Genomic DNA, 26918 nt, shown 5'->3' with positions numbered 1-26918 from the left:
ATAGGCAGTACGTTGAGAAACAGTAGGGTGTCTATCAGTCCCTTGAGAAATGCCCTCTAGGCTGAGTCCCTGCAAATAACTTGCTTTAATGTATCTCACACTTTTTTGTTGCCTCTTTAGGATAAGGTTAAATAACAGCTTCCTTTTTTTTTTTTTTTCTTTCTTCCCCTTTTTCTTACTTCTATCAAGGGTTTTTCCCATTGTGCATGTAGCAGTCACAACCCCCTGTAAACTACCAGCTGGCGTAAGTCTCTGGGTAGGGTATAATTCAGAGATTCATTTGGCCCTGTCTACCAGCACGGTGAGGATTTAAATGGGAGATTTTTCTGGGAAGCCTCGGAAAAGAGGCAGCTGCCGTTTCAGTGGCTGCAGTTTATTCTGGTGCCAGCTGCCCCCACTGTGCCCTGCTGCACCTGTTGGCACTTGAATTATGGTCATTTTGTGCATAGTAACTTAGTAAGGTGAAGTCAAGTTCAAGAACAAGCTGACACTCCAATGGTGATTAAGGCAGTTTCATGAATGCTTAAGGAAAAGAGAGAGGAGCCATGTTTAAGGACAGGGATTTGCAGGTAACAAAACCTCACTGAGTGATGGCTATTCCCACTGTCACTGCAGAAGAGGTGATTTGGCTCCTCTTGCCATGGCCCAGGGAATGACAGCCCCAGGGCTGGTTCCCAGATATGGAGCCTTTTGGGGTGGCTGATATTTCTGATTGCTTTTTGTACTTGTCCATAAAGCTATAAATACAGGCAGTAGCTAGGATCCCTTCCTAATAGTGCTATGGACCTGCTGTTGCAGCATTATGAAGGAGATTTTGCTGGCAAGAGTGGCTCTGTGTGACCCCCCGCAGCAGGTCCACCGTGGCTGGTTTTGGGTCTTGCCTGGTGCGTCAGGGCAGGTGCCATGTTGGGAGCTACTCTGACACCAGCTACCAGGTCTTCTTCTCCCCCAAATGTTTAAGTGCTGATGTAGGTGGTAGTTCCCTAATTACTCCTTTCCCCTAGTCCCCAAAGAAAACACTTTTAATTTAGATTAAGTAGTGACCTCCTAGAGATGTCTTTTTTTTTTTCATAAAACTTTATTTTGTGAAATACAATATACAGAGAAAATAAATTAAGTGCTGAGTACTACTTTGAGTGGGTTTGAACAGCTTTAGAGGAAAAAAAGACTTTATCACCACAAAGTGACCACAGGGATTTATTGATGCTTTATTTTTCCAAGAGATTACATTGTTTCAATGCAAACAACATGGAGAGAGATGCTTGGGATGCATGGATCCTGGATGGTAGCAGTTTATTCCATCTAGCTTGCCTTGGTGAGAGTTCAGGTTTTTTAAGTGAAAGTGTAGTGACCCAGAGGTGTTACCTATGGAAGCACTGGTAAAAAGTGGCGGGGTTGGAGGCACATCATCCAGTTCCAAACAGTTTCCATGTTGATGGTGACAGACTGAGCAAGAATTTCAGGCAAATCTCAAGTGCCATCTGGTCTTTCTGAATTTGACTTGTTCTGGGAAGGAATGGGAGAGTCGGACTTGAAGTCAATGTTGGCTGAAGAAACACTTGCAAAATTATGAACTGAGCCCTTTATTTCTATTTTGAAGTGTTTTTCATACAGGAGTTGGGAAATGTCTTACCTGGGATAGAATAACTAATGGCTCAAATAAGCCCACAAACCCATGATATTTTATGTTTGCATTTTAAAGACAGCTGCTGGGTTTTTCTTTGGACAAAATAGTAGCATATCAAGGTTGCGGGGTTTTTTGCTGTTTTTTCCCTACTTGTAGGGGAATTGCTAAATGATTGGGTACTGCTGAAGCTCTCTTTTGACTATTGATCATGACTGTTAGAATGCTCTTTTTCAGATGGTTATTTTGTTTGAAGAGCTGTTCTCAGTAGTTCACACAAGTATTCAGGCTACTCTGTCTTTACAGAAATCTACAATTACCAGAAGGTGTTGCTTTGATTTCCTTTTTTTTAAAAAAACCACAAAATCTTAACATGCTTATAGGATAAATGTCTCAGGCTGTCACTTGTCTTACAAAATTAGAGCTTAAGCTATGCAAACAGAGATCTAGGGTGGTATTTAAGCCTGACCATTTCCATGCTTGTGAATAAACTGAGCATTTCTTTTCACAGTTTGGGTATGTTTGAAAAATTCACTAAACACGGTTTCCAACCAGTTATAGAGCTGTGAATACGACCCAGGAATCTGCACTCCTGTTTTCTTTGCTCTTGGACAACAGTCTCATTTTGTTCTATTTGTATCATTGAGGAGATGGCGTCACATTGGTTTTGTAACGTGTATCTGGTCATGGGCATGTAGAAGCCTTTAAGAACAGCAAACAGACAAGGTTAAGTGTGCAAATGAGAACGTACCGTTTGGTATCTGGGGAAGTCCACTTAGACAGACAAGATGTGCTTTACAAATGCTGTGGAAAAATACAGATACACTAGTTAGAAGGAGCAATAAATGTTACTTTGGGAAATACCTTTTAAAAATAACAGCTGTTCATTTGCTGATGGCATTAAAAACATATGTTCCTGATCAGATTTGACCCAACAGTGTGATAGAAAATTCTAAATGTTTAATGTACAAATCAAATTCTCTTTCTGCTTAAGCGTGATAAGACTAAATATATGATGAATAGAGCACTGCCTAAGCATTAGCTATAGGATTGGTTCCAATCACTGCAACTGCTCTACAGAAAGTCAGAGAGTCTAGAGATCTGGTGTTGACTGAAGTAGCTTTCTCTGCTGTGGCTGAATCTAGTATTTTGAGTGGTGTGACTGCAAGCTAAGCATATTGCAACAGCCATTTTCATGCATAAGCCTTTCAACCTAACTCATCTGTAGCTATGTCTAACTGATTTGCCTGAGAAGCTAAAAGCCAACTGCAGTGAAACTGCAAGAGAGAGAAGAAATGTAGGATGAGAGGGTGTTGAACTCTTGCACCTACCCTCGTAGTTGATGCATCCGTTGGAGTCTTCCTGACCTTTCATGAGTTCCTCTACTTCCTCTTCTGTCATCTTCTCACCTGGAGAGTGGAGAGAGCTCGGTTGATTCTTCCACAGACACACAACTGAGGCTGAACCCTACAGCTTTTCCAAAGGCTTTCCTTGTTTTCTGAGTTAGTAACAAAAAGACCCATATATGAACTGAGCTTTATTAATTTTAACTTTCTTTAGAAGTTCTGCATGTGCATATATACACAGGGATTCTAGTATTCCTACAGAGTAAAGAAACTATGCAGCAAATCCTCTACCTTTGTCCATGTGCATTATGTCACTGAGGTGTACAGCCTCTTCTCTCTGTTACTCAAATAACAGGCACTCTTAATACCTAGTCTGAATTTAGAAGTAATAAACCAAAGCTTTTCCTTTGGGCTTTCTACTGAGTTTTGTGTTTGCTTTCCTTATGGATTCCCAGTTAGGAAACTCAGAGTCTTGTCTGGCTTTGTAGCCTCCTACCTCTCCAAACTGGTTAGAATATCTTTCCTCCCTCTCGCATGCCTTCAAACAGCAGCAATTTTTAAAGTGCTTGCAGAGATTATAATCACTTACCCAGAGTAGCCAGTACATGACGGAGTTCAGCCCCCATGACTGTGCCATTGCCTTCCTTGTCAAAGACACGCAGACCTTCAACAAAGTCTTCATAAGTACCCTGTTCCTTGTTGTTAGCTGCTGCTTGCAACATGGGCAGGAACTCTTCAAAAGTAATTTTCTTGGCATTCATCTCTGGAAAGAAAGCACCAGTTGCTACATCCTAGACACTTCTATGTGTTTTGGGGGATATTTGCACTGAAATGTGGGAGAGCCTCCCACCTCATTTGCACACCTCTTTCTATCCTTTACTCTAGTCTTTGCCTCGGGATTTGGCAGTTCCTTTGCAGAATCTGGATTCTCTCTTATTGTGGGAGTTAGTTTTCACATCCATCTGATTTTTCACATCCTTGCTCCAGCCCTCTTTTCACATAATTTTATATGCTTATGTGCATGTTGTATTTTTCTTTCAGAAATAAAACTTGCTGTATGAGTTGATTTTTGAAAAGATTTTGGGAGTGGGGAAACTACAGAATACAGTGAAACAGAAATCTTAAGCCCCAACAGTGGGAAAAGGTAACCAGCGTGGGATGTTGTGACTTAAGCCCCTGAGGTTGCTGACAGGTTACTGACCTCTTCAGGGTCTCTTGGATGTGGTAGCAGAGACTGTTAGCAAGAGAATAAACTAATTAAAAATAGGAATGTCCAGTGGGGTTGGAGTCCAAATTTACTATTGACGTGTTCAGTGTGGAGGTTTAAGGACTCACAAGCTTAGTACACCTAGTCCCTTTGTTCTCATGAGCCAGAAGTTGTAGTCCTCAGTGAGGCCTTCCCCAAATGTTTTTTGTTGGAGCAAAGCTGCCACAAAAAGAGATGTTTTTTCTTCTTTTTTCTTGTTGTTTTTTTTTTTTTTCTCCTGGATCTTTGCAAAGAGCAGCCTCCATCTGGGCAGTGATGAAATATAATAGATGGAAACATGCGAGAGATTTTTGAATATACAGTTGTTACAGAAACTATTTTACTACCCAGCTATATCAAAATCACTGTCAGTTACTGCTGTAGTCACTTGAAGTACTCTCATGGTCTCACCTCTGTGTTAATAATCTGCTCAGTGCTTCCAGCTGGTGCTAATGCTTAACTCAGGTCTTCTGATTTGTTCCTCAGAGCTGCCTTTACCAGGCCTGAGGGTTTGGATATAATTTAGCCCATCTTAATATGGTTCTGTATGACTGAAATCAGGGATCACCTGCAGCTAGGTCCTTGTTAGAAGGAGATGGCTACAGTATTTACCATTTCTTTTATCTCTAAGAGGGGAGAAAAGGAAATAGAAACTGTTCGCTATAATAAATGGCCATCATATGCCTCAGCAAGCCCAGGTTTGTAGGAGCTTTGAGCATACCACCCCAGTCAGCAGAAATATACAGGTAGGTTTCCAGTCCCCTGGCATGTCTTGGCTTATGCAGAAGATCCTACACTGGAAGAACCTGAAGAGCTGAGTATCAGCTGTTAGAAATGGACTTACAGCTCCTCAGCAAGGGCACAAATGGACTGTGAGCAGCAATGAGTGTGCGTTATACCTACACCAAGTTGACACCAAAATGGTCCCTACAGAGACTTCCCCATATCCTGAGGAGAAGGTTTTCCTCTTTCTGAGCACTGTATTCTCCATCACCGTCATCCTCTTCAAAAGGAACTGGAGAAATTCCCTGTATTATTGCTGTAGAGTCCCCCTTGCTCTCCATCAGAGCAAGAGCTCCTCTCCCTCCTGCTGTGAATATTGATGTTGCCTAATTACAGTTCCCCAGCCTCAAGAAGGGTCCATGAGAGACTGTGGGGTACTTACCCTCTTTGCTGGGGTTTCCCAGGATCTTGTTGACCTCGGCATTTGTAGGGTTCTGCCCCAGTGCCCGGATGATATCGCCAACCTGGCTCAGGGTGATCTTGGCATCACCAGTCCTGTCAAAGAGGAGGAAGGCCTCCTTGAAGTCTGCAAGGGAAGAGCAACAATTAAATTGAGCCAGGCAGCTCCCTATTGACAAGTTGTATTGACAAAGATGTGAGCCTCCTGTCTTCTGGCACTGTTCCACCAACTCTGGGGGAGTTAGCCAGGGGAATCTTTGGCCCACAATCGCAAGAAAAACTTTTCCCCTCTGACATTTTGGTTTCACTATTTTTAAACTTTTATATCTACCTTTCATTGCTTTCCTGGCTCTAATAGCCTCCAATAGCTTTGTGATTGACCCCATAGTTATTTCAAGCATGGAGAAAGGTAAGATTTCTACAAACACTGCCATTCAATAACAGTTTTCTTTACACGACATAGCAGCAGAAGGTAAAAATATTGTTATCCACTCCACCTTATCTCACCAGAGGACTGGGAGTCTTCTGTCAAAGTACCTAGCAGTGCAGAACATCTGCCTGCTTCGATGGGGCCTGCCTGCAATCCCAGCATCTCAACTACACAGTGCTAATGGGAAACTTGAAGGTGGATTTCAAATACTTCTACTTTTGTTTTCCCTTAAAGTTGCCTTACAATGGCATTTTTACCCATGTTTGTTCCCTCTCTTCTCTGCCCTTTGCGGTCTGTCCCTGCTTCTTACAGATGCATGAATATGTGGCTTTTCCAGGGGTAGTACTTGTGTACTACCTTACTCCAGTGCCTTACTCCAGTGCATTTCCAGTGTGTACACTTTGAGACTGCTTCTTTCAGTGCTGCCAAGTGATGAACATTCACTTATTTCCCCCTTGCTGCTGACCAAGGACTTCGGGTACGGACATTTCTCCTACAAAAATCAGCACAGATGGGTGCCTTTATTCCACTGCCAGTCTTCATCTTCTGTTGCAAAGTTCCATGTTAATCATCTTGCTATATTTTTAAGGGTTTTTAGAGTATTTGTTGCAATGAATAAAGAAATGTGTTCTTAAAAAGGGGAGGACGGGGCAAAAGTCAAGGGTCTAGCTAAAAAGCCATCTTCGAACCTCATGTGTCAGGAGCATCTCGGACTGTGCTGTTGATCTCTTCTGCACTGCGGTGTCTGACAATGCTGTGTTTTAGCTCCAAGTAAACCAAGTGAAACGTCTTTCCTTTGGCCGTGATGCACTTCCAGCAGCTAGATAGGCTTTGTGTTTCACAGCTTGTATAGGTGGAATGTTCTTTGTGCCTTGGGGCAGATTTAGGAGTAACAAACCATATTTCAAATGATGTCTTCATTCATCTTGTGCTGGGGACGTGTGACGCAGAGGTATTTAGGTTCTTGGTTTAGCCATCCATATACTGCTTTAGTGGAGTTGCTGGCAGCCAGTAAAACTGCTGATGCAAGATGTCAGCCTGCTAGGCTGTAATCTAATACATCTGAAACTAATCCTCTTACTGTCTGATGTGAGACACCTATAACCCTTTACTGCTAACCCTCTCTCCTTACAGCTTTTATTGCAGGGTATGAAATAAAGGCCTCTGGACCTGTGTAGAGCTTCCCCTTACAATATATACCACCTTGATATCAGCTGCTGCTCTAGCACCTGAGGTCGATAGAGCTGTAGTGATTTATACCATATGATCTGATCTCTCATCTGGTACATTAAGGATATTTAGCCAGAGCAAGGTATAAAACTATGCGAGTTTGCTGTTAGCAGAGCCATCAGGAGAGTTTCTCTGTTTTGTAAATCCTATGAAGTTTTATGTTCACTGGGTTCTGAACACTGTTCCCCAGCTCAGACAAAAGGCCTGATTTTATTTGTTGTCTCTCAGGCATGCATTTCATTGCAATACATCTTTGGTGTGGGGTTTTTCTTTTTGTTTTGTTGTTTGGTTTGGGGGGGGGGGGGGGTTTTTTGTTTTTTTTAAATATAGCTGGTCCCAGTTTATACCTCTGCTGGAATAAGCACATCTAAAATCCCTCTCTGAGGAGGGTACTGCCCAGCTGCTGGTGCATCAGCCTGGGTGGATGGAAATGGAAATAGTTACTGAGGGTGGGACATCTCTGTTCCTGGGAAATTCTTCCTCTCTCAAGTAGCTTTTAATTGCTCCGCTGCTTGGTTCAGTCATCACAGCATTATAGCAGCTGGATGATCTGGCATATGGAGGGAAGCTGAAAGAAATACTTTGCTTTGTTATACATGCCAGCAGCTTTGAATTGATGGCATTTTTCCATAAACTCTCCCAACCCTTTTAGTAAAAGTTTTAGAATTAAAAAGTGAGGAAGAGTCCAAATTATTTTCTTTGTGACCATGAGTGTTTGGACTGCAAGAAATGTTTCCAGTCTCACTTACTGCACTATACCTCTCCTTATTGCTTTGATGGTATAACCCAGAGCAGGCTGGTGTTCAGGAAGTTTAGCGCTCGCTCCCAAGACCTCCTTCTAGCGATTCCTTTCCCTCTGGATTTCTAGTAAATCCTTGTATCTTCCATTCTAAGTACCTTGTTCACAGTGAGAAGTCAACTATATTTGCTACTGAATTTTTGACATTTTTTTAAGCCTACGTTATTTAATATAGCCCAAATGCATCTCTTAGGATATTTAAAACACTCCAACTTAGACTTCCAGTGCTTCAATGTGGATTTTGTTCATGTCAGAATTTTTAATCTGATCTTTCCAGCAGATTGAAAAAAAAAATGTAGAACTTGCTGGTGGCTTGTGAAGCAGAGAATACAGCAAGATGCTCAAGAATTGCAACATATCCAGACTATTGTGTTTATAAGCAATAGTTTATACAAGTCACTTATTTGCTATTTCCATACTTCATGAATGTATTTACAATAAAACAGCCTTTGTTCCTCCCCTTCCACAACACCTCCTGGCAAAAGTGACATGTCTGCCTCTTGCATTTTCTGTTCATGTAAAATTGCAACATCACTGCAGCTAGGTTAAATTTTCAGCCCACTCCCTCTTTGTGTTGTCTTTCATCTGCCTATTTCCTCTATGACTTTCAAATGCAAGACCTGTTTTCAGCATCCTTGTGAATAGCCAGTGCAGGAGCACAACTGAAAAATGTTCAGTAGGTAGAGCTGGTAACACCGGAGTATTTCCTCTTCATACCATGGCATAAACATCTTAGCTTGGGCAGCACATAAGCACCCAGATAAATTACATGTAAATCTATGGTTAGATTCTTGTTCAGCATAAGTCAGCACTGCTCCTCTGAAGTCAAGAGTGTGGTGGTTTATACCACCTGAAGTCCTAGCTCATCTTTTCGTAAAGATTAAAGTTCTGAGCCTGTAGCTCCTCTGTGGACCCATGTACATGTAAAACACATTGGCTCTCTTGTAACTTACCATCCTGTTGCTCCTTGGAGAACTCGATCTGTTGGAACGAAATCAATCACAAAAAATAGCTTAGGAAGGGGGGGGGAGGGGGGGGTTGGGGGAGAACCTGTTTGGTTTCTAAAGCATCCAGCTCAATCCATGAGTCATTTTCCAAAACAGCAAAAATGTGGCCTGTCAGATGTGCAGAAGTAATGCAGATAGCAAAAGAGCTGTTAAGACTAGTGAATATTTAGCATTTGGTAGCCATTATGTTGCCCCTCCTGCCCCCTGTTAAAGTTTAACTTTTATTTCACTTACCATTGATTTGGTCAGGAGTGAAGGACTGCAGTTGGGAAGAAAAAGAGAGAGAAAAGAGAACTAGTACTGCTGAAAATGCACTGAGAGAAAGCAAAAAGCACAAAGTAGCTGAGTGCTCTCACATCTGTCATGCCTAATGTAATTAGGCTATAGCAACCTAAACTAGCAACTTCCCTTGTAAAAATGCATCACCAGGTCTATTCTTAAAGATTCTGTTAAAATCTGCATCCCAGGGAAAGCTAGGGTTGTGGCTGGAAGCAACAAAAATCTAAAGTCTCTTAACTAACAAAGAAGTCGTCGATGTACCATCAGGTCATTTACTGTTTTAGTATAGACCCGTTTTATTAAGACCATTTGAAGTAATATTCCTTAACAAGTCGCTTTTTTTACATTAACATAGAAATTAAACCAATCCTTAAAGTTCGTATTTCAGATTAGTTTTCGACAGTACATTGTTTCATAAAGTAATAAACTATGATCTTTTCTTACATGAAAGTATTACTATTTTCCTTTGCCACTTCTGCAGGTTGCATCCAATTTAAAAAAAAAAAATGCTTAGCAGACACCACTAGTAAATTGTAACCCTTCTGTCTGAAGCTACAGGAGCTGCATGTCTGCCTGGTGCAGAACTTGAGGCTAACTGGAGAAACTCGCATAGTCCTTTAGGTTTAAGGAGGAAAGCCAAGCAAACATAAACTGTCTTCTGGACTGTCCTTCCCCCCCCCCCAACACCAGAACTAACTTGAGCGAGAAGCCCGATTTACTTATGTAAAATACACTGGCTGGCTGCTAACCACTAGCTTTCCAATGGACCCACCATGATTGAGAGTTGGAAAAGCAGAGCAGCAGGCGGGCAGGAGGGATTAGCTGAGAGGTCTCAAGAGTGGTCCTGCTTTCCTGGCCTTTCTTCCCCTTATTTATCCGGTGGTGCTGACGGCATTGCCTGGATTAGGTGTCAGAAGGAAGTGGTCCCTCCCCTTGATGAGTTCTTTAGCTTTCTTAGGGCAAAGTGACAGGAGGCTCCATGTCTTGATTGACATCTTATGATGGCTATTTTTAGGAGGCTGGAGAGGGGCAGGGAGTGGCAAGCAGTAAGTTTGATTCATGTCAGCACTTTCTGGGTCTGTACCATCAAGAGGAGAAATTCCTTGTCCAGACCTACCAAGACTTCCTTGTAGGGAAGGACTCTATTTCTCCAATAAGCTGTAAAGTCAAAGAGCAAGGAACATTGAGGGTGAGAGGTGCCACATGTTTGCCCAGCTGGCTGCTTTTACAGGTGGCTTGCAAGCTCTGTTAGATGCAGCTTGGATGGTCTTTGTACCTTCGCTGAGCTTTGCTCAACCCCTTATAAGGATAATACAGTGCTCAATGTTAGATGAGTGGTGCTGCTGCTTGTCTGCTCAGTGTGATCCACTTGTTGGCACTGAGCAGAAGGTTAACCTGTTGACAGAGGTAGTGTCTGACAGTGAAGCTCTTCCTCCATGCTGGTTGCGTTTCCAAATTTTGAACATTTTTAAGGGAAAAATTATCAGTCTGTTTTGGACCCAACTGTATTGTTAGGTTAGCAGCTGATGTGTAGATTTACCCTGCAGGGCAGTGGGAAACTTGTATTCACAGTAGCCTGTGCTCTCTAGGACACTCTTCCTCTAGGGCTGGGGTTAGGCAGGGCATTGGCATGCCAGCTTCAGAGCTCACTGGTGTGGTGAGAGGGGGTGCTGCTGAGGTTTTTGTGATGTGGAGGCAAGGGAGAAGCCATGATAGAAGCTAAGACCTCCCAAAGGGTTTTGTGAACCAGAAGGATGACTGTTCATGGTGGGGGAGAGGGGTACTTGCTTTTTGGGTTACAGGGCAGAGGGTCATGGTGGGACTACAAGTGGGGAGTTTCTAGGTAGGTTGCAGGAAGTAGAGGCTGCAGCTTCTTCAGTAACAAAGATCTAGTCCCACCACGTAGCATCCTCCGAGCCCAGTCAAATCTCCAAATCGATGCTGTGAGACATTGTTAAAGGATTAGAAAACTTTGCTCCAAACTTCTTGCTTTCCCTATCACCTCAACTGGGTCAAGTGTGTCATGGAGCCAGGGTGGGAACGGCTGTTTTGGCAACAATGGACTTCCTGTTGCAAACTCAAATCCCCTCTCTAATTTCTGTTGATTTCCTTTGTTGAGCGTTCACTGCTCCTGGTTTTCTAGTGAGAAAATGTGATTAGTGAGGGAAATTTTCTCCTGTAGCTCGCTTAGCTACCCTGAAGATAAGCATAACCTTTGTGAATCTCTTTTTGGTATATTCAGGGCTCTGAAAGAAAGAATCAAATCCAAGCAGACTTAACGTTACTTTTTTTTTAAACCGAACAATCAAAATAGATCAAAATATTTGGTTGGATTTGAGACATTAACTTCCTACCTCCTATTTTAAAAACTAAAGATACAACTGCAAAGAATTTTCTAAGCTTTTTTTTCCATTTTAGCTGGAAAACATTATCTCCAAACAGATTATTTGCATTTTTGGAGAAATATCTGGAAAATATACTAAGTATGAAAAATGCTCCACTGCCAATCCTTCACTTTTGGTTTTTCTGCTATTTGTAACCTATTAGCCTGTGGGAACATAGATGTATTGAAGACAAAGTGTAGCCATGATCAGGTGTGGTTGCATAGAAAAGGGGGTTGATGCTTTTGTCTGAATTAGCTAACATAGGCTTAGCACAGCGCAGACCCCCTGATTAATATTGTCTGGGGCTGGAACTCAGGCAGTGAGAAAGCTAATATAGATCTTGGCCATCAGTCCCAATGCATTAATAGTAGAGCTTTCTAAAGACTTTGGCAGAGCTGAAATGTTGCCTGGGTCAATGCAGTGTTGCCTTTTGTGGAATTTTCCTTCTGCCCTTAGCCTCTTGCTCTCCAGTGCTGGCAACTGGGAAATGTTCCCCTGAAAACAGGATTTAAAAAAAAAAAAAAATTAAATGAAAACTTAGATTAATTTTCTTGAACATTTTTTCTTACTTCCAGGTAAGCTTTATGGTTGGCTACAATAAAACTCATTCCCAAAGACTTTAGATGCCAAGCAGAAAATATTTAGGGTGCATTTTTCTTAGGCATAGAAAACTGATACCTGATATCTGGCTTAAATGGGCTATCAAATATGTATAAATTGAGAGTGGTCTACATATAAACTGATTGATCTTTTGACCATGTGAGACTTTGGCTCAGAATTTAGATGACGAAATACTAGCGCACCACATCAGCCCTTCATTTTATTACTGATTCTTGAATGAAAGCTCACTAGACAGAGTTTTGCTGGGGAGAAATATTCTAGCATGGGCATGTTGCATTCACTTCAATTAAGAATCCCCCTGCTTTAAGCCAATAGGGTCTGCTGGGGGCTTAAAATGCTACTTGCTTTGAGTAAGGGCCCCTACAAATAGCTTTGGTATAGAAAAATTTTTAACACTTCTTAAAGGAAATTAAAGATAAGATTTCTGATTCTGTAAGGAGCTTTCATAAACTTCAGAAGGTAGAAAGAAGTACTTTGCAGTGATCACAGCTTTGTTCTGATCCTGGCAGTGTTCTCTGCATTGTCAGAGGACATGATGAGTCTCAGGGCTTTAGGGAAGATGTTGACATTTCAGGGAGTTTGGTTTTAAAAAAAATGAACGTCCCCCATACCCGCATCCCCCGCCAGCAGAAATAATGAAAGGTTGAAGGAATTCCAACACATGGAAGCACCAGAAGGACCTGGATTTCTCTAACTTGGGTTAGCCCTTATTCATGGACAAAGTTATAATCCAGAAGGTTATCTGTGCCAAAGAAGAAGGTGGTGTGTTTGGGGTTTTTTTGTTTGTTTTTTTGTTTGTTTGTTTTGTTTATAAGAATAAGGCTTTTCCCTGTATAGTTTGTGACCACCTGCTAGTTATCTTGTTGCTAGATACAGCCATTTTGGCCACATCCCAGTTATATAGGGTGGGGTGGATAGGTTTGTATGTAACTCTCTATCACCAGCTAAGCAGAAGACCTAATCCACACAAATCTTTATTTCCAAATTATTACCAAAGTTCCTAATTAACCAACAAATCACTGGTTCGTGGGCCTTAGGGCCCCAACCTTTGCAACATGGTGCTGTGCTCACCTATTTAGGCTAGTGGGCACTGGAACTGAGTATAGCTGTGCTGAGTGACAGTCTCTTTGTGCTCACTGTAAATGTTTAAATTTACCCTGGACAGGGTGAAAAGCCCTGGGAAAAGATGCTGCTGGGAGTTAAAGCATTCAGCTGCTCCATCTGCTTGTTACCCTTTGGGTGAATTACAGAGAAGGGAATCATCTTAGGATTTTATTAGAGGGTCACCGGGTATTTCAAGGTACTGTCCCTGTAGAAGACTGAGAACATATCACATGTCTTGGAAAATCAGAGAGGAGAAAATTGGAGAGTCCCCTAGGATACTCGTATATTTAGCCTTCTATTCAGGACTAGAGGGATTTTTTAAATTTTATTTTTGGGTGGAGATAAGCTAGGATTGAGCCTACAGCAGTTCATATGATATCTGCTCACCATTAATGCCTGCTCCTTGATTAATACAGCTGGACATATTTTCTAGTAGACATCACAGAGTGCCGGATTACACAGCTCTCAAACCCCTCTGAAAAGCAGGCTGTCATTCTCCCATCCCGCACCCCGGTTCGATAGCTTATGCAATCAATGCCACAGATTTTAGAGAGGCTACTTCTCAAGTAAGAATCAACAGCCTGATGGATTTAGCCTCATGTCTTTTATGAGGGAGAGAAACATGAGGAGCAGATGAGCTCTTGAGAAAAAGAGCTCTGTTCTGAGAACAGAGCTGCCTGGAAATACAGTTGAAGAAGGAATAAAAACAACCACTATTAATATACGAGAGAAAATTGTATGTGTGAGATACCATGAGGTTTGGAAGAACAGTTCAAAATCTCTTTGAGTTTAATGGACTGAACTGCAGATTAATTTGATTTTTTTTTTTCTGTGTAACTTTCCAGTGTGTTTACTTTCAAAGCTTTAAACTTCACAGTTGCTTTGCAGTTGTGCAAGAACTCTTGGATGAGCCTTGCCCATTAATTAATGTGCCCTTCTGAAATGCCTGGGAGTGAAATGTGCTCTAGCTGCACTGTTGATTGTACCATTTTGAACAGATTTCATTAGCTTCATGGGGGGAAGTGTGTTCAGTTGTGCTCATTTGTAAAAGTGTCCCTTTTCTAACTGCATTTAGTTTTCTGTGAATGTGTATAATCGAGAGGATGTGTGAGGAAATGTGAGGCTCTGGAGCCCTGCTCTCAGAGGGATTTGTTGTTTTAACGTGCCTCCCAGCGGCAGTGTTAGAGTATTAACATTATTTAAACTATTGCTACTTGACATTTAAGTGCTGTGCAGTAAACCAGCCAGTTAAAAGTGCTTTTTGGCAATGGGTTTAAGATGTAATAAAGCCTCAGTGAAGTGGGGGCAAATTTCCAGCTTGGTTGTTTCATATCTCCTTACAGACAACTTCTTTCTTTACTTGTCATTGGCTAAATTAGTCACCTTCTTCTTGCCTTATGCAAGGTAAACTCAAATATCTTATTACTATTTGTTACAATCTCTCTGTGCTCTAAGGGGGTTTAAAACACTATTTTAGAAATATTGTGGGGTTGTTTTGATTTATTAGTTGATGGGAGAAATTACCTGCCACACAGCCACTGTTAACACTTGAAATTAATCTGTGAGCTCTTTCCACTGTTTCTACCAAAGTTTGTCACTTCCCAGAACCTCCAAAGGCTATAGGTATCTTTTTAAATGCTGCCAAAGCTGTGAGTTACTAAGAATGGATGTCGTAAAAATAATCAACATTGTTTTCCAAATAATTTTTCAGGTTAGCAGACATAAGAAAAAGTGTCTACTAATATGTGGACAGTCCCTACTTTTTGAGCAACTCCTTGCTTAGCAGCACTTTAGGAAGAAAAGGAGGCAAAGTTCTTCTGAAGACTGTGTAAAGAAAACTAAGTGGTGGCTTTTCTGTTTGCTTTTCCTTCTGGTTTTCAACAGTGTCCTGAAGGGATGTCTTGGTATGTAGCTGAGTCTGATGTCCAAGTTACCCGTCCTGGGACACCTTTATGCCATGCCTTGCCCATGCAGTGATTTAGCAACTGCCACCAATGTGGGTCTGGCATCAGTGGTGGGGTTGACAGGGGCGAGGGATTTGTCTGGGGCTGCTTTGCTTTGGGGCGGATCCCAAATGTTGCCGTATCTCAGTGGTCGAAGCGGTAGCAAGAAGCTGGTCTGGATGGCATCAGATAGACACCTTTACATCTCTTAAGGCTAAGTCATATTTGCACTTGTCCGCTTCCTACCTGAAAAGGCACTTGGGACTGGTGACCTTGTCCAACAGGCATATGAGTCCTAGGGAATGTTTCTGGAGTTGTTGCTGGAGCTGGATCAGGCATAATCTGAAGACCTGTGTCAAAAATTTCAGGCAAAAACCTGCCAGTTCCTAAGAAAGCCCTTAGCACTATGAGCAAAGTTACTGTTAACATTCCTGTTCTCATTCCATAGCTTCACATGGAGTTTGTCTGCAGCATAATAGCTCTCTGAGCGCTCCAGCTGACATTTGCAGTCCTGCTTGCCCTCCAGTCCAGAAGCTTTCTGTCAGTGCATTTTAGCAAGTCTTTCTCTCTCTGGTTATATCCAATGCAATGTCTGTTCAGAAATTACCTACTTGAGTAGTGAATGCAATAAGAATTGAGGACACTTAGAGAAACATTTTTTACTGCCTTAAGAGCTCTGTATTTAAAAACAAATGATCACACAGGTTTGCTTCCATGCAGCAGGCTTTGTCATGCATCACACAGTTACATAAGGCCTTAGCAAGTCTACTAGTTGATAGCTTTTAATTGTTTTTCCCCTGAAGATGTAGGTAGCTTATCTACAGCTGGGCATGGCATAATTGATGTCCTGAGATTTCAGTCTTGAAAACACCAGCGTGGGAAGCCTTGTGTACCAAATGAACTTACACCGTGGATACTTGCAAGAACCCAACCTCTGTCTCTGCTCAAGAGAGAATACTCAGGTGTATCCTCAAAGTAAACGGCCTGGTGTGACACTGGATCAGGGTGCAACATGCTCACTTCACCATCGGCAGAGCAGAAGCTTATGAAGCACCGCACTCAGCATCTGCAGCACCCAGACCCCAAAACATTGCAGTCAATGCTATGAGCCTGGGCTCAGTCCAAGGACTGGTGGTATGTACTAGGAAGGCCCCTAAGATTTCCAGTAAAAAAACAACACGCTTTTCCTGTTGGTGATAGGGTCTGACTTAAACCTTCTTGGGCAATATGAAGTTTATCCTTTTACCACTGCCTCAGTTGCAAAACCAAGCATGAGACATCCTCATCATTGTCTCATCCCAGATGTTGCATAGACCCATAGTAGTGCTGTTTGTCAACTCAATGTTTCTTCTCACTCAGGCTTGTGTGGAAGAAGGAAGTTGACAAAACAGATAAGCTATCTTTTTGGGATTGTCCTTGACTACAGTTTTAACTACAGAATTCTTGGGGATCTCTTAAGAAAATGACTCATGTGGTCATTTTGCTTTTAATCATGGTTGGTTCCTGGTGTTAACTCTCAGATGCATCCCTCACCCTGTTCTTCTCTTCTCAGTTATGATTCAATCTTTAACCTTTGTACCTATTGTTCAAATCCAGGCCATGCTAGTAATAAGGAAAACTGGAAATATAAATTTGGTCTGGAAAGGATTGTACAAAGCAGATTGAGTTTTATGCTGCTTCCTGAGTAGGGGGAAAAGGGTCTTTACATTTCCATTTAAAAACAAATTCTTCCTCCCTGCCTAGACTCTCTTCCTGTGGTGGTTGTACTGTAACCTAAGGTGAGCAGAGAAAGGGCTGAGTTCAGCCATTTGTGTCTTTAGCAGCTAGGTATTCCTGTTACTCACTTTTATAGTAAAAAATAGAAAATCCCATACCAGCTGCTATTAGTACTAGCAAATCACCAAATATTTGCTTTAATTGGGTTAAAGTGGGGGAAAAAAGAACAAAAGAGAGTTAAAGGCCTGTCACAACTTCTAATGGTGACAGGCAATTTTGAGGTGCCTGCATTTGCAAGAACCCAGCTTGAGACCTCTTGGAGGGGGGGGCACCTGCCTTTCAAAGTGTGTACCCCAAAAGGCTCAGAAAACCTGATTCTCTGAAGATGGGCCAAGCAGGGCATCTGAGAGGAGGGGTACCACCAAAAGAATCACTACCCATGTTTGTAAACCACCTTCTTGTTTGTTTTGGAGAATATCATGATCTCTGATGCCAATTTAAAATGAAGTGCACTGCCAAATGTGGCTTATTTGGTTGCTGTAAACCCTTATTAGGCATCTCTACCCTTACCCACTCCAGCTGTAACAGTTAGAAGGGGCTTGGATGTCTCTTTATAAAAGCTAACAAAATCTTTCTGTGTTTTTGCCTGCTGTGTGGCTCCCTAAATCATCATGGTGCTGCAGCCTGGCATTCCAGTCGCCTCTCATTAGTAGCAAGCTCTGGCATGGCTGCTAATTCCCCTGAGGAGTGGAGGGGAGCCCACTTGATGCTGTTGTTCAAAGTGCTGGAGGCTTTGACTCCACGCCTGGTAAATCAGTGCAAAGAGACCCAGGATAGGATCATTCCCTGAGTCCCGGTCAAAAGCTTAGTTTTAAGTACTCCCTGGCTCCAAAGTTTTGCTGGAAATGGTGCTGTGCCTTTTCCTATGCTGAGACTTTGGTGGCTGAATGGAAGGATTCAGGATCAATGCTGATTAAGGGACTGGGCTAAGACTCAGAAAATTTTGATTCCTGATGCTGCCACATCTCCCAGGCAAATCACTTAGAAGAAGACATTGTTTCCCTTCACTGCCTGAGCTCTCAGAGGGTGAAAAAGGATAGCCCAGCATGGCTGGTTGGGACCTTGGGAGCTTGTCCAGTCACTGCCCCTGCTCCAAGGCTGGGTGAAAGGCACCACGGTTGTTCCTGGTGCCTTCTCGAAGAGCCCAGCGCTGGAGGTACCACAGTCTGCCTGGACAGCCCTTGACCGATGTGGTCTCTCAGGTGAGAGGGGAAGATCAGGGATAGAGGGGACATGTGTCACCCTCACAGGCAGTGTGGGTTTCTGCATCACATTGCAGCCATGGCTGTGTGGTTGGGTAGACTCCCCTGCTAGGGGTGGGGGGTGGCTCTGTCCACCCTTGCAGCACCTCTGAGGCACCCTGTTCCTTGCCTGGTAAGGGCATGATGAAGAGCAGAGGAGATACTTGTAGGAAGATAAATGTTAGTGATAAGCATGCAGGGCAGGGGGCTGTGCCACCCATTGCATTGCAGGGTAGTCCTGTAACTTCCATCACACTGCTCATATCTTCACTTATTCGCAAATAGGAATAGTAATGCTTATGTGCTGCTGTTAGTGTTAAAAGAATAGTTTTGTCTTACTAGCCCATTTCCCCCCCCCCCCCCCCTTCAAAGAGGAGAATATTTTGTCTGATATTATCTTTCAAAAGAAAGAGAATTAGGGAGACTATCTTCTTTTATCAGTCTTGAATATGACAAAACCTGGAGCATTCTCTCTGTGCTACCAGTATGTATTTCCTGCCATGCAGAGATGCCTCAGACTGCAGCCTGCCATTTTTTATCTGATAATATACTATTAAGTCTATTTATGTAAAGATAGATTAGCTAGGATCACTGGACTTTAAAATTCTATTTTCTGCTAATGAGCTGGATATAGAAAGCTATCAAATCATATTAAATTATTTAGTAGGAAATCTAGCTTGTGTTCCCCTTCATCTCTGGAGATGAGTGAAATACGAGGTCTAATCTAATTTTGAGACAGTATTCTCAAAAACAGTGGGCTTTTCATGTAGCCTTTACTATGATCACTCAAAGAATTTCAAAATACCTTTTTCTCTTGTTCTTTTGCTTTGCCAGTGGGTTCAGCTTCAGTCTTATGAGAAGCTACATACTGTTTCAGAAAAATACTGACTTACTGATTGTGAAAATTAAAGTAAATGTCAAGAAATTTCACTAAATGGGTCATGATCTTGGGACTATATGTATTAAGATACCTGAAACAGAATTCATCATGAGATGAAAATGAGTAGGTCCTATTAGGAGTCTTTGTACTCCTTTTCTCCATAATAGGCACAATTTCTTATGTAGAATTTAGCAAATTGGTCATGGGACCAATCAGCTTGTCAGGTAGGTGGAGAATAAGTATTTATAGTCCTACCCGGAGAAATCGGTCTGTCTCGTCATCTCTTTAACCGCTTAACCTCCCTCTCCTTTTTCCTAAGTAAAGAATTTCCCAACATGGAGGAGTTTTCTTCAAAGGGTCAAGGCAACAATCAGTGATGTTGGTTGGCATGCTAAGTCTAAAGACAGTAAGAGATCGAATGGAAGTGCAGTCAGAGGGAAACCTCCGAAAGACCCTTCCCCTTTATTGCTTTCAATTTGCAGCAAATTGCAAATTCTGAGCAAATATGTTGAGGTGAGAGGAAATAACCTGAAATGCTTCCCTCCATGGCTTTCCAGCTCATGGTCTCTATCAATGTTTTTTCTACAATGCAAATGAAAATAAAATAGATGAAACTGCCAAATCATTCTTTTTCTTTTCTTTTTTTTTTAAATTTAAGCTGTTTTGTTTTGTTTCTGCTTTTAAAGATAAGCAGTGCTGATCTCAAAACACATGGCCAAAGGGTCATCAGGTGGTTGCAAAAATTTAGAAAGGAATTTGAGGGAAAACTGCAAAATAAGGTTTGGTTTTAGTACAGCACTATGGGAAAACATTGCATTTCAAGTTTCAGTAACCCTTTCCTGTCCTCATGCACCTACTTTAGGGGTTTGGGGGGTTGTTTTTTTTTCTTTTAAATCTAGCTTTACCAAACAGGTCAGACTGATACTGATTTGGTAAAAAGTTCTGAGGGGCACACTCCAAAATACTTTTGAAATCACCAGGCTTCACTCTTTTGTTAAATCATGCGCCATGCCTTACACCCCTCCAGCTATTAAAGCAATCAAAAGCTCAGGCAGGTCAACAAATCCATCAGCTGAGGTTACTTGTTCATTTCACTGCAGTCCCCAAACTGGAACAAAACACACACAACGTTTCACTGCAGGTCTCAGCTGGGACTCTGCTAACTTTCCCCTTTGGGAGTGCTTTGGGTCTGCAATCAGCACACATTCATCCATTTACCTTGATGCTCTTGAGATCAATTGCAGGTTCTTTGGGTTTAGCTGGTGCGGGTGCTGGTGCTGGCGCGGGTGCTGGTGCTGCGGCTGCCGCTGGCTTCTTTACATCCTTCTTTGGTGCCATTTTGTGTTGCTTAAACTTGAAAGTAAAGGTGCCCCCCTAAAAAACCTCAACCCCCCCAAAAAAACCCCTTAAAAGTGATTCCCAGGAGAGGAGCAGTTGTCAGAATGAGCTACAGCCTATGCCCTGGAGGTGGACCCAATGTGCTAAACTCTATAAGGGCATATATATATTTCACTTAGTGCCTCATACAGTCCTGATACATGCAGCTGGATTGGACAGCTTGCTAATCAAGGGGGATGTCATTCCAGCTCGAGCTATAAATGGAATATAAGAGTTCAGGGCTTCATAAGATCAAGGGACTTCAGTGGCTTTTTCCCCCCTCTTTAAAAACCCCAGCCATCTCCCCTGTCTTTTTTTTTTAATGCGTGCAAAGGAGTGGGAAGTATGACCAACCCAGTTTCAGATCTGCTGTTGACATTTGGGCATGGATTGAACAATCTTTTTTCTCATCAGAATTTCAGTTCTGCTTAAGTAATAAATCTTCTTTCTTTCCTTCCCTCCCCTTTTCCCCCATGCCTGTGCAGCGCTCCAGGAGGATTTGGTTTCAAGTAGGAATTTTGACTTTCATGGCTGGGAAGATCATCATTTTCCAACCTCATTTGCCTCTCTCCCTACAGCCCCTCACTCCTCCTCTGCTTTCTTCTTTTACAAGGAAGTGTTGATCAAGCAAAGGCTCTGGGTGTTTAAAAATAAAGCAGACAAATATGGAAAACAGTGCAGTACCTTCAGCCAAGGCGTCTCTCCCAGACCCTGAGTGTCTTTCAGCTGTTATTACTATTCCTTTCTATCATGTTAAGACTGTGTTTAAAATGGAAAATTGCTTCCTTTAATCTTTTCCTTTGATCTTATTGTTCCTCTCCTAGGGATAAGCTGTGCCCTGATAGCATGGAGATCAGCTGGATGTTAAGTGTTCCCACACAAAAGGTTTCCTTTTGTAATGTATTTATGATTGGAAACTAGCCACCAGGCAAAGGAGGCACTTCTGTTAGCGCCTTGTTTGCTTGCCAATACTGTGTCTCTTGTTTATCTTTCCACCCCTCAGTCTCTTGATGGACCTCCTTGCTCCCCATGTTCTCCAGGAGACACAACTTTCAGGAGAAGATGACTTTTCTGTTTGCAGTAGATTTTTTTTCCAGCACAGCAAAACAGCTTCTCTTTCAAACCTGATGGTTCACCCAGGTCCATACAACTGAGATTTTCTGCAGAAAAATCCAGGACTGCTGAGTGTTCCTCCCTTGTCCAGCAATCTCTCGCATTTACTCTCCAGACTCCTGAAGTTCTGTGCTACTAAGTGCAAGGCTTTTGATGGGGCCCTTATTTCTGCCTCATGAACTATATGGTGGAGTGTTTTGTAAGGAGAAATTTAGAGCCTGAAGGCCTGGACAGGTGCTTAGCATCCAAAGTCTGGCAGGGTATCCATGTACTTGCATTTTAGATTAATGTGTTTTAAGGAAGGTAAACTTAACAAAAATACACACCAAAAAAAGGGATGAAGAGTGGCTAAAGGTGTATTTTTGTGTAAGAAAACCTGTGCTCAGAGCTCTTTGCTCTTGCTCAAGGTCATGGGCTGTAGACTTCTTGGAAGTTGAGTCATCTCTTTTGAATCAATAGACCTATACTGATGCATACAATTTGAAGCCTTGGCTCAGTCTCTGCTTAAGAGAACACAGACCAGGAGAGATTTTATTCTCCTTTTTTCTGCCTTTAGTTTTGTGAATGCTTTTGGACAAAGAACCTGCGATTTATGAGCTCTGCTGGCTGCCTTCAAGGTGCATCTCCAGTGATACTGATGTTACACATTGCACAGACCAAACTTTAGCAAAATCCACCAGCGGAAATGGATCCTGGAGGTATAACTTGGGTGGAAATAGTCTAAAATAATTTTTATGCATCTCTACACCTATGAGAATGTTAAGTAATTGCAAGAAAGAACCAGTGATGATCTAATAATTTCTATGGTCACCTGAGGTTTGCAATGAAATAAGCCTGAAAGCCACCATCAAATATATTTTAAAAGGAAGACAGGCTTTCAAAAATGAAGCATGAACTTAGTGCTGGCTCTGCACACAGTGTGGCCTGTCTAAGAATGCAGATGTGCGTGGGCATGCTTCATGCTGCCAGAAAAGGAGGTTTTGTGAGGAGCTGCCACGAAATAATTGTATATTGATCAGGTGAGAAGATAAACAGGTGCAAAGGAGGAGGAGGATGGCAGGTCCTTATTTCAATTACTGGGTTAAGAATTTGGATCCTGTCAGTTTTCTGGGCTTGGGACAGGACACTATGGGTTTATCTGCCTGGCAAGCTTGGGTGTGTCCCAAGACATCTCTGGGAGTGCGTCCAGTCTGTTCCCAGGGAGCAGAGTTGTCCTAGGTGATGCAGCAGAGATGTGTCCCTGTGCTCTTGCATTGGAACAGCTGTTCACAGGTCTCTGGTGGTGTCATACCGTCTCGCCCTGGGCTGCAGAGCTGGTTCCAGGGGCTGCAGCAGGAAGGCTCCTCTTCTGCTTTTAGCAGCAGCTTCATGTGAGCAAGAATACTAGAGCTAACCCCCAGCCTCTCCCTCGTGCTTGCTGGGACTTGCTGAGATCCACTTCTAAGGGAAAGCGGCAGCAGCTGGGGATGTGAATTATCACTGGCATCTGCCTTGTCGGGTGCATAGCTCCTGGGGAGTGCATGGATGCCTCTCTCTTGTAGGAGAATCCATGTCAAGGGGAGGCATAATGAACGGTGACAGAGCTTCAGATTTCACAAGGCCACAGAAAATCCAGTAGTGAGAAAGTCGTTGGTTGGAAATCATGCCCTGTTAGCCCTGCTACTCACTGAAACAGGGGTCAGCTTGCTTGGGGCTTGCCTGGTTTCTACAAATGGTTTAATTGATAAGGATGCAGTTCTGGCCAACGTAAAACTTTTATGCATTTGGGCTGCATTTAGTTGAATTAATAAAAGCAAAGTGTGTTTTCCATCCGGAGTGTTGATATTCATTCTGATGCTTCTGAACGTAAAACTTTTATGCATTTGGGCTGCATTTAGTTGAATTAATAAAAGCAAAGTGTGTTTTCCATCCGGAGTGTTGATATTCATTCTGATGCTTCTGAAGTGGAATATGTTCCTTTTTTCAGGCTAAAGTCACACAGAGGTGGCACTGATTGCAGCACCAGAATGGAAGTGGGAGTTCCTGTGCTGGGCTGTGCTCCCTGTGCAATTACTCTAAAGTCTCTGCCTTTCTGGCCCAGTTTTAACAGGGTGGCTCTGTCTTGGGGTTTCCTACAGCCCAGGGAGTCAGGCCCTCCTCCAGGAGGAGGGACGTGATGGTTTAAATCCATGCAGTGAAGTAGGAGACTAGATCTCCCATATTCCAGGGGAGCGTGCAAGTCATGGAGCTGATGGATGAAAGGGTGACCACTGCTGCTTCTGCTCTGTTTCACAATTAACTCCCTCTGAGACTTTTGCCTTTTGCTGTCTAAAATGCCTGAAAATGCAGTTAACTTCCCATTTTGCCAGTAACTTAAAAACAAGGTACTTGGTTTTTCATTATCGACATAGGAACTTTATTTTCCTTTTACACTTTTGGGATATCCACCAAGCTACACATGCTATAATGACTGCCTAAGAGACATTTCTACTAGTCACAGTGTATCTGCAGTGTTATGCAGGGGTCAGAAGGTGAATCATGCTTCTTCCAGGGTAAGCTTGTTCAGAAGAGCTTAGGCCAGTGGTTTCCTTCTGGGTGCTTCCCTCTGCTCAAGATAGCCAGGGCAGCCAGAGGGCTGGTTTAGGAGGCCACAGTGGAAGAGATCCTTTTTGGGCAAGATCATGCTAATATATATGCTACTGCTCTATGACCAAAAGGGCCACTGCAAGTTTAGTGCATCTCTGAGTGCCTGCTTCAAATGTGGTTTTCTTGCTTTGTTTTGTGAAATTGTTGGTGAGTTCATCACAAGATGCCAGATCATGTGCTAGGGGAAGTGCTGTTTGTAACTCAGAAGGCTCTGGTGGGAGTTTGCTTTCAGGCAAGGTGTGTAACAGAGAACATAGACAGTGTTTACAAATACCTAAGGACAGTCAACCTATTCCAGTTTCTTCTTGGAGCCTTCCTCCTGTCCCATGCACACTTATCTTCTATCATTTCAGCTGTCTGACATGTTGTCTCTTTCCTGCGATCAACTCCTATCTGACACCTGTTGCTGTTAAATATTTGCCGTGTTCCTCTTCTGAAGGCTGGGTGGCTGCAGCGTCAGCAGGAAAAATTGCAAGTGTACGTGTACTGTTTGGCAAACAACAAGCTTTGAGAAAGATTGCAATGGTTTGGAGCTGTGCCCTGGTACAACCACGTACTTTATTCAGCTCATAAGTGGGAAGTGATCCCATTATCCAAAGTTACAAGAAGTACAAGGAAGTTCATGGAGAAGCCTTTTGAATGCAAACAAGGGAGATTCAGTGAAGTTCAAAACTAATATGTGGGAATAATGGTTTTTCCAACACCAGTTAGACTGTGAAACTTGTTGCTGGGGGACTGTTTGAGGCCAAGAACCTAATGAGATGCAGGAAGGAACTGGGCATTTAGGCAGTTGTCAAGAATATCAGAGTTACTATAATTCATAACAAGTTTGGAAGGAATATATAATCCATTTCACTGTGCTTAAGCAGTTCTTGAACTGATAGAGACTGGGTGCATTTTTCCACACCAAGATGCTGCAGAGATCCTTGTGCTCTCTCTCAGACATGTGGTTTTGGCCATAAAAGAGAGATTACTGCCTCAGCTGGACTGCTTGTCTGGTTTGATTCTCGCACGTTTCACCACAGGCTTAAAGTAACAAGCCAGGGATCCACTGCCAGCAAACTCTCTCAAGATCTCAGCTTCAGGCTGTAATGCTGACTGTGTGCAACAGGGTGCCTAATTAATCTACTAATGATTTGGCTTTGTCAGCGCTCACAGTGTGCAAGGCACTTTCAACACAGAAAAGCAAAGCTATTTGCTATTGAAGATGCTCACAGCTGCAGAACACCCTGATAAGCTGTAGAAGCTTGTGCAGAAGAGAGTCAAGCCCAACAAATGGTCAGGTCAGCAGGTTTCAGGGGTCTTGGTCCAATGAGGGTGCCTTGTCCTCAGGAAGGTGGTATGGGAGCAGGGCATAGCACGTGATGAGACCTGGAAGTGACTGTGCAGTAATGTCACCAGCAGACAGTCAGGGCTGGCACCATGGAATTTGCAGGTGGTGGGAAATAGGGCAATGATGGATGAATGCTGGAGACAGCATTATATAACGGCACAAAGGTTGGATTATGTGCACAAATGAAGGGCTCTGTTGACTCGAGGGAGGTGATGGGTGTGTTTTGGAGGGAGGATTCACCTCTTGGCTCCTTCAAGTGCTGTGTAAGGCATTGGTAGCCTGAGTGCGGCCAGGGGCACCCACCAGTTGCAGGGCGGTGTAGGCTGAAGTCAAACTGTGCTGAAGGAGCAGGCAAAGGAATGAGCATGTGAAGAAGGGGAAAGAAAGCACCAACTGGCATGCCACATATAGCCTACGGCTGACTTAGCACTTGTGCCGCATTACCCTCCTGCTCAAGGTTTTCTAATTCTGTCCCAGGCAATGTCAGTGTCCCCCAGCAACTGGCAGCGAGACATACAAGGCATTCCTCAGAGAGCCCGCGAGCATCTCCATCACCCCCCCCGCCTTGCCCCAAGAGGGCTGACAAGGCGGGAGCAGCTTCCTGAAGGTATACCTGCTTCTCAGCTCTTGCTGGACAACTTGAGGGCTGCCTTCAGCTCACGTTTGGGCAGCTCACCTTCCCAATGCCATCGTTCCCTGAGGAAGAAACAGTGTCACCCAAGTGTTCTTTGCAGTTTGCTTTCCACTGTCCTATAAAGCTTTTGATTATTTTTTTTTTTGGTGCCTCAGTTTCCTCTGCACAAGCATCAGTTTATATATCACTGAGCAACCAGGCTCTGAAATGCAAGTGCCTGGCTAAATGTAACCAAAATATGCATGAGCACCTGCTCCTGTTGCCCAGCTCCTTTGGCAAGGGCTGCAGTTGAGGCAGAATGTGCTTATCAAATCCCACAAGGCAGGACTCTTTACCAAGGAAAGCACTAGCTGACAGGCCCAGAGGGGTACTATATAGTTTGAACATAAAGATTAGGCACTATATAAGATCATAATTTTGGCACATTCTCTCACACTACATAGGATAAAATCCCCTTAGTGCTGCTTTGGACAATTGGGATTCCTGTGGCTTCAGGGCCCCACAGCCTGTGTGTGAGCTGCAGAGATTTGCTGCCTTTCCCTTCCTCTCTTTTCCCTGGAGCATGCAGCAGAGGAGTTAAATTACTGCCCGTTTAAAATGAACTGTGTCTTTCTCAGGTCCCGTTTTAATCTACTAGGAGATGGAGTGACTTCAGAGTTGGAAAGGGCATTAAAGGATAGCTAAGTATATGGCACAGAGTCCCCACATACCTGCATTGCCTGGAAGGTTTCATTGTGACTTATG

General features: G+C 43.0%; 1 protein-coding gene across 2 annotated transcripts; it reads right to left on the bottom strand.

The window, feature by feature from the left end:
* Positions 1-1184: 1184 nt before the first annotated feature.
* MYL1 (myosin light chain 1) lies at positions 1185-20574 on the bottom strand. 2 transcript variants are annotated; one of them, XM_030018351.2, is made up of 7 exons: positions 20311-20574; positions 8811-8838; positions 5382-5525; positions 3560-3733; positions 2956-3033; positions 2376-2428; positions 1185-1506 (listed from the first exon to the last, which is right to left on the bottom strand). In XM_030018351.2, exons 1-6 carry the CDS (start codon positions 20428-20430, stop codon positions 2400-2402), a joined length of 573 nt encoding a protein of 190 aa, XP_029874211.1. In that variant the 5' UTR covers positions 20431-20574; the 3' UTR covers positions 1185-1506; positions 2376-2399. The 2 variants fall into 2 exon arrangements, with proteins under 2 accessions (XP_029874211.1, XP_029874212.1); XM_030018352.2 differs by lacking the exons at positions 8811-8838; positions 20311-20574 and adding exons at positions 9099-9123; positions 9916-10140.
* Positions 20575-26918: the final 6344 nt, after the last annotated feature.

Source organism: Aquila chrysaetos, chromosome 6 (assembly GCF_900496995.4).
Source record: "Aquila chrysaetos chrysaetos chromosome 6, bAquChr1.4, whole genome shotgun sequence".
Classification (NCBI taxonomy): domain Eukaryota; kingdom Metazoa; phylum Chordata; class Aves; order Accipitriformes; family Accipitridae; genus Aquila; species Aquila chrysaetos.
This window is presented reverse-complemented; position numbering and strand designations above follow the sequence as displayed.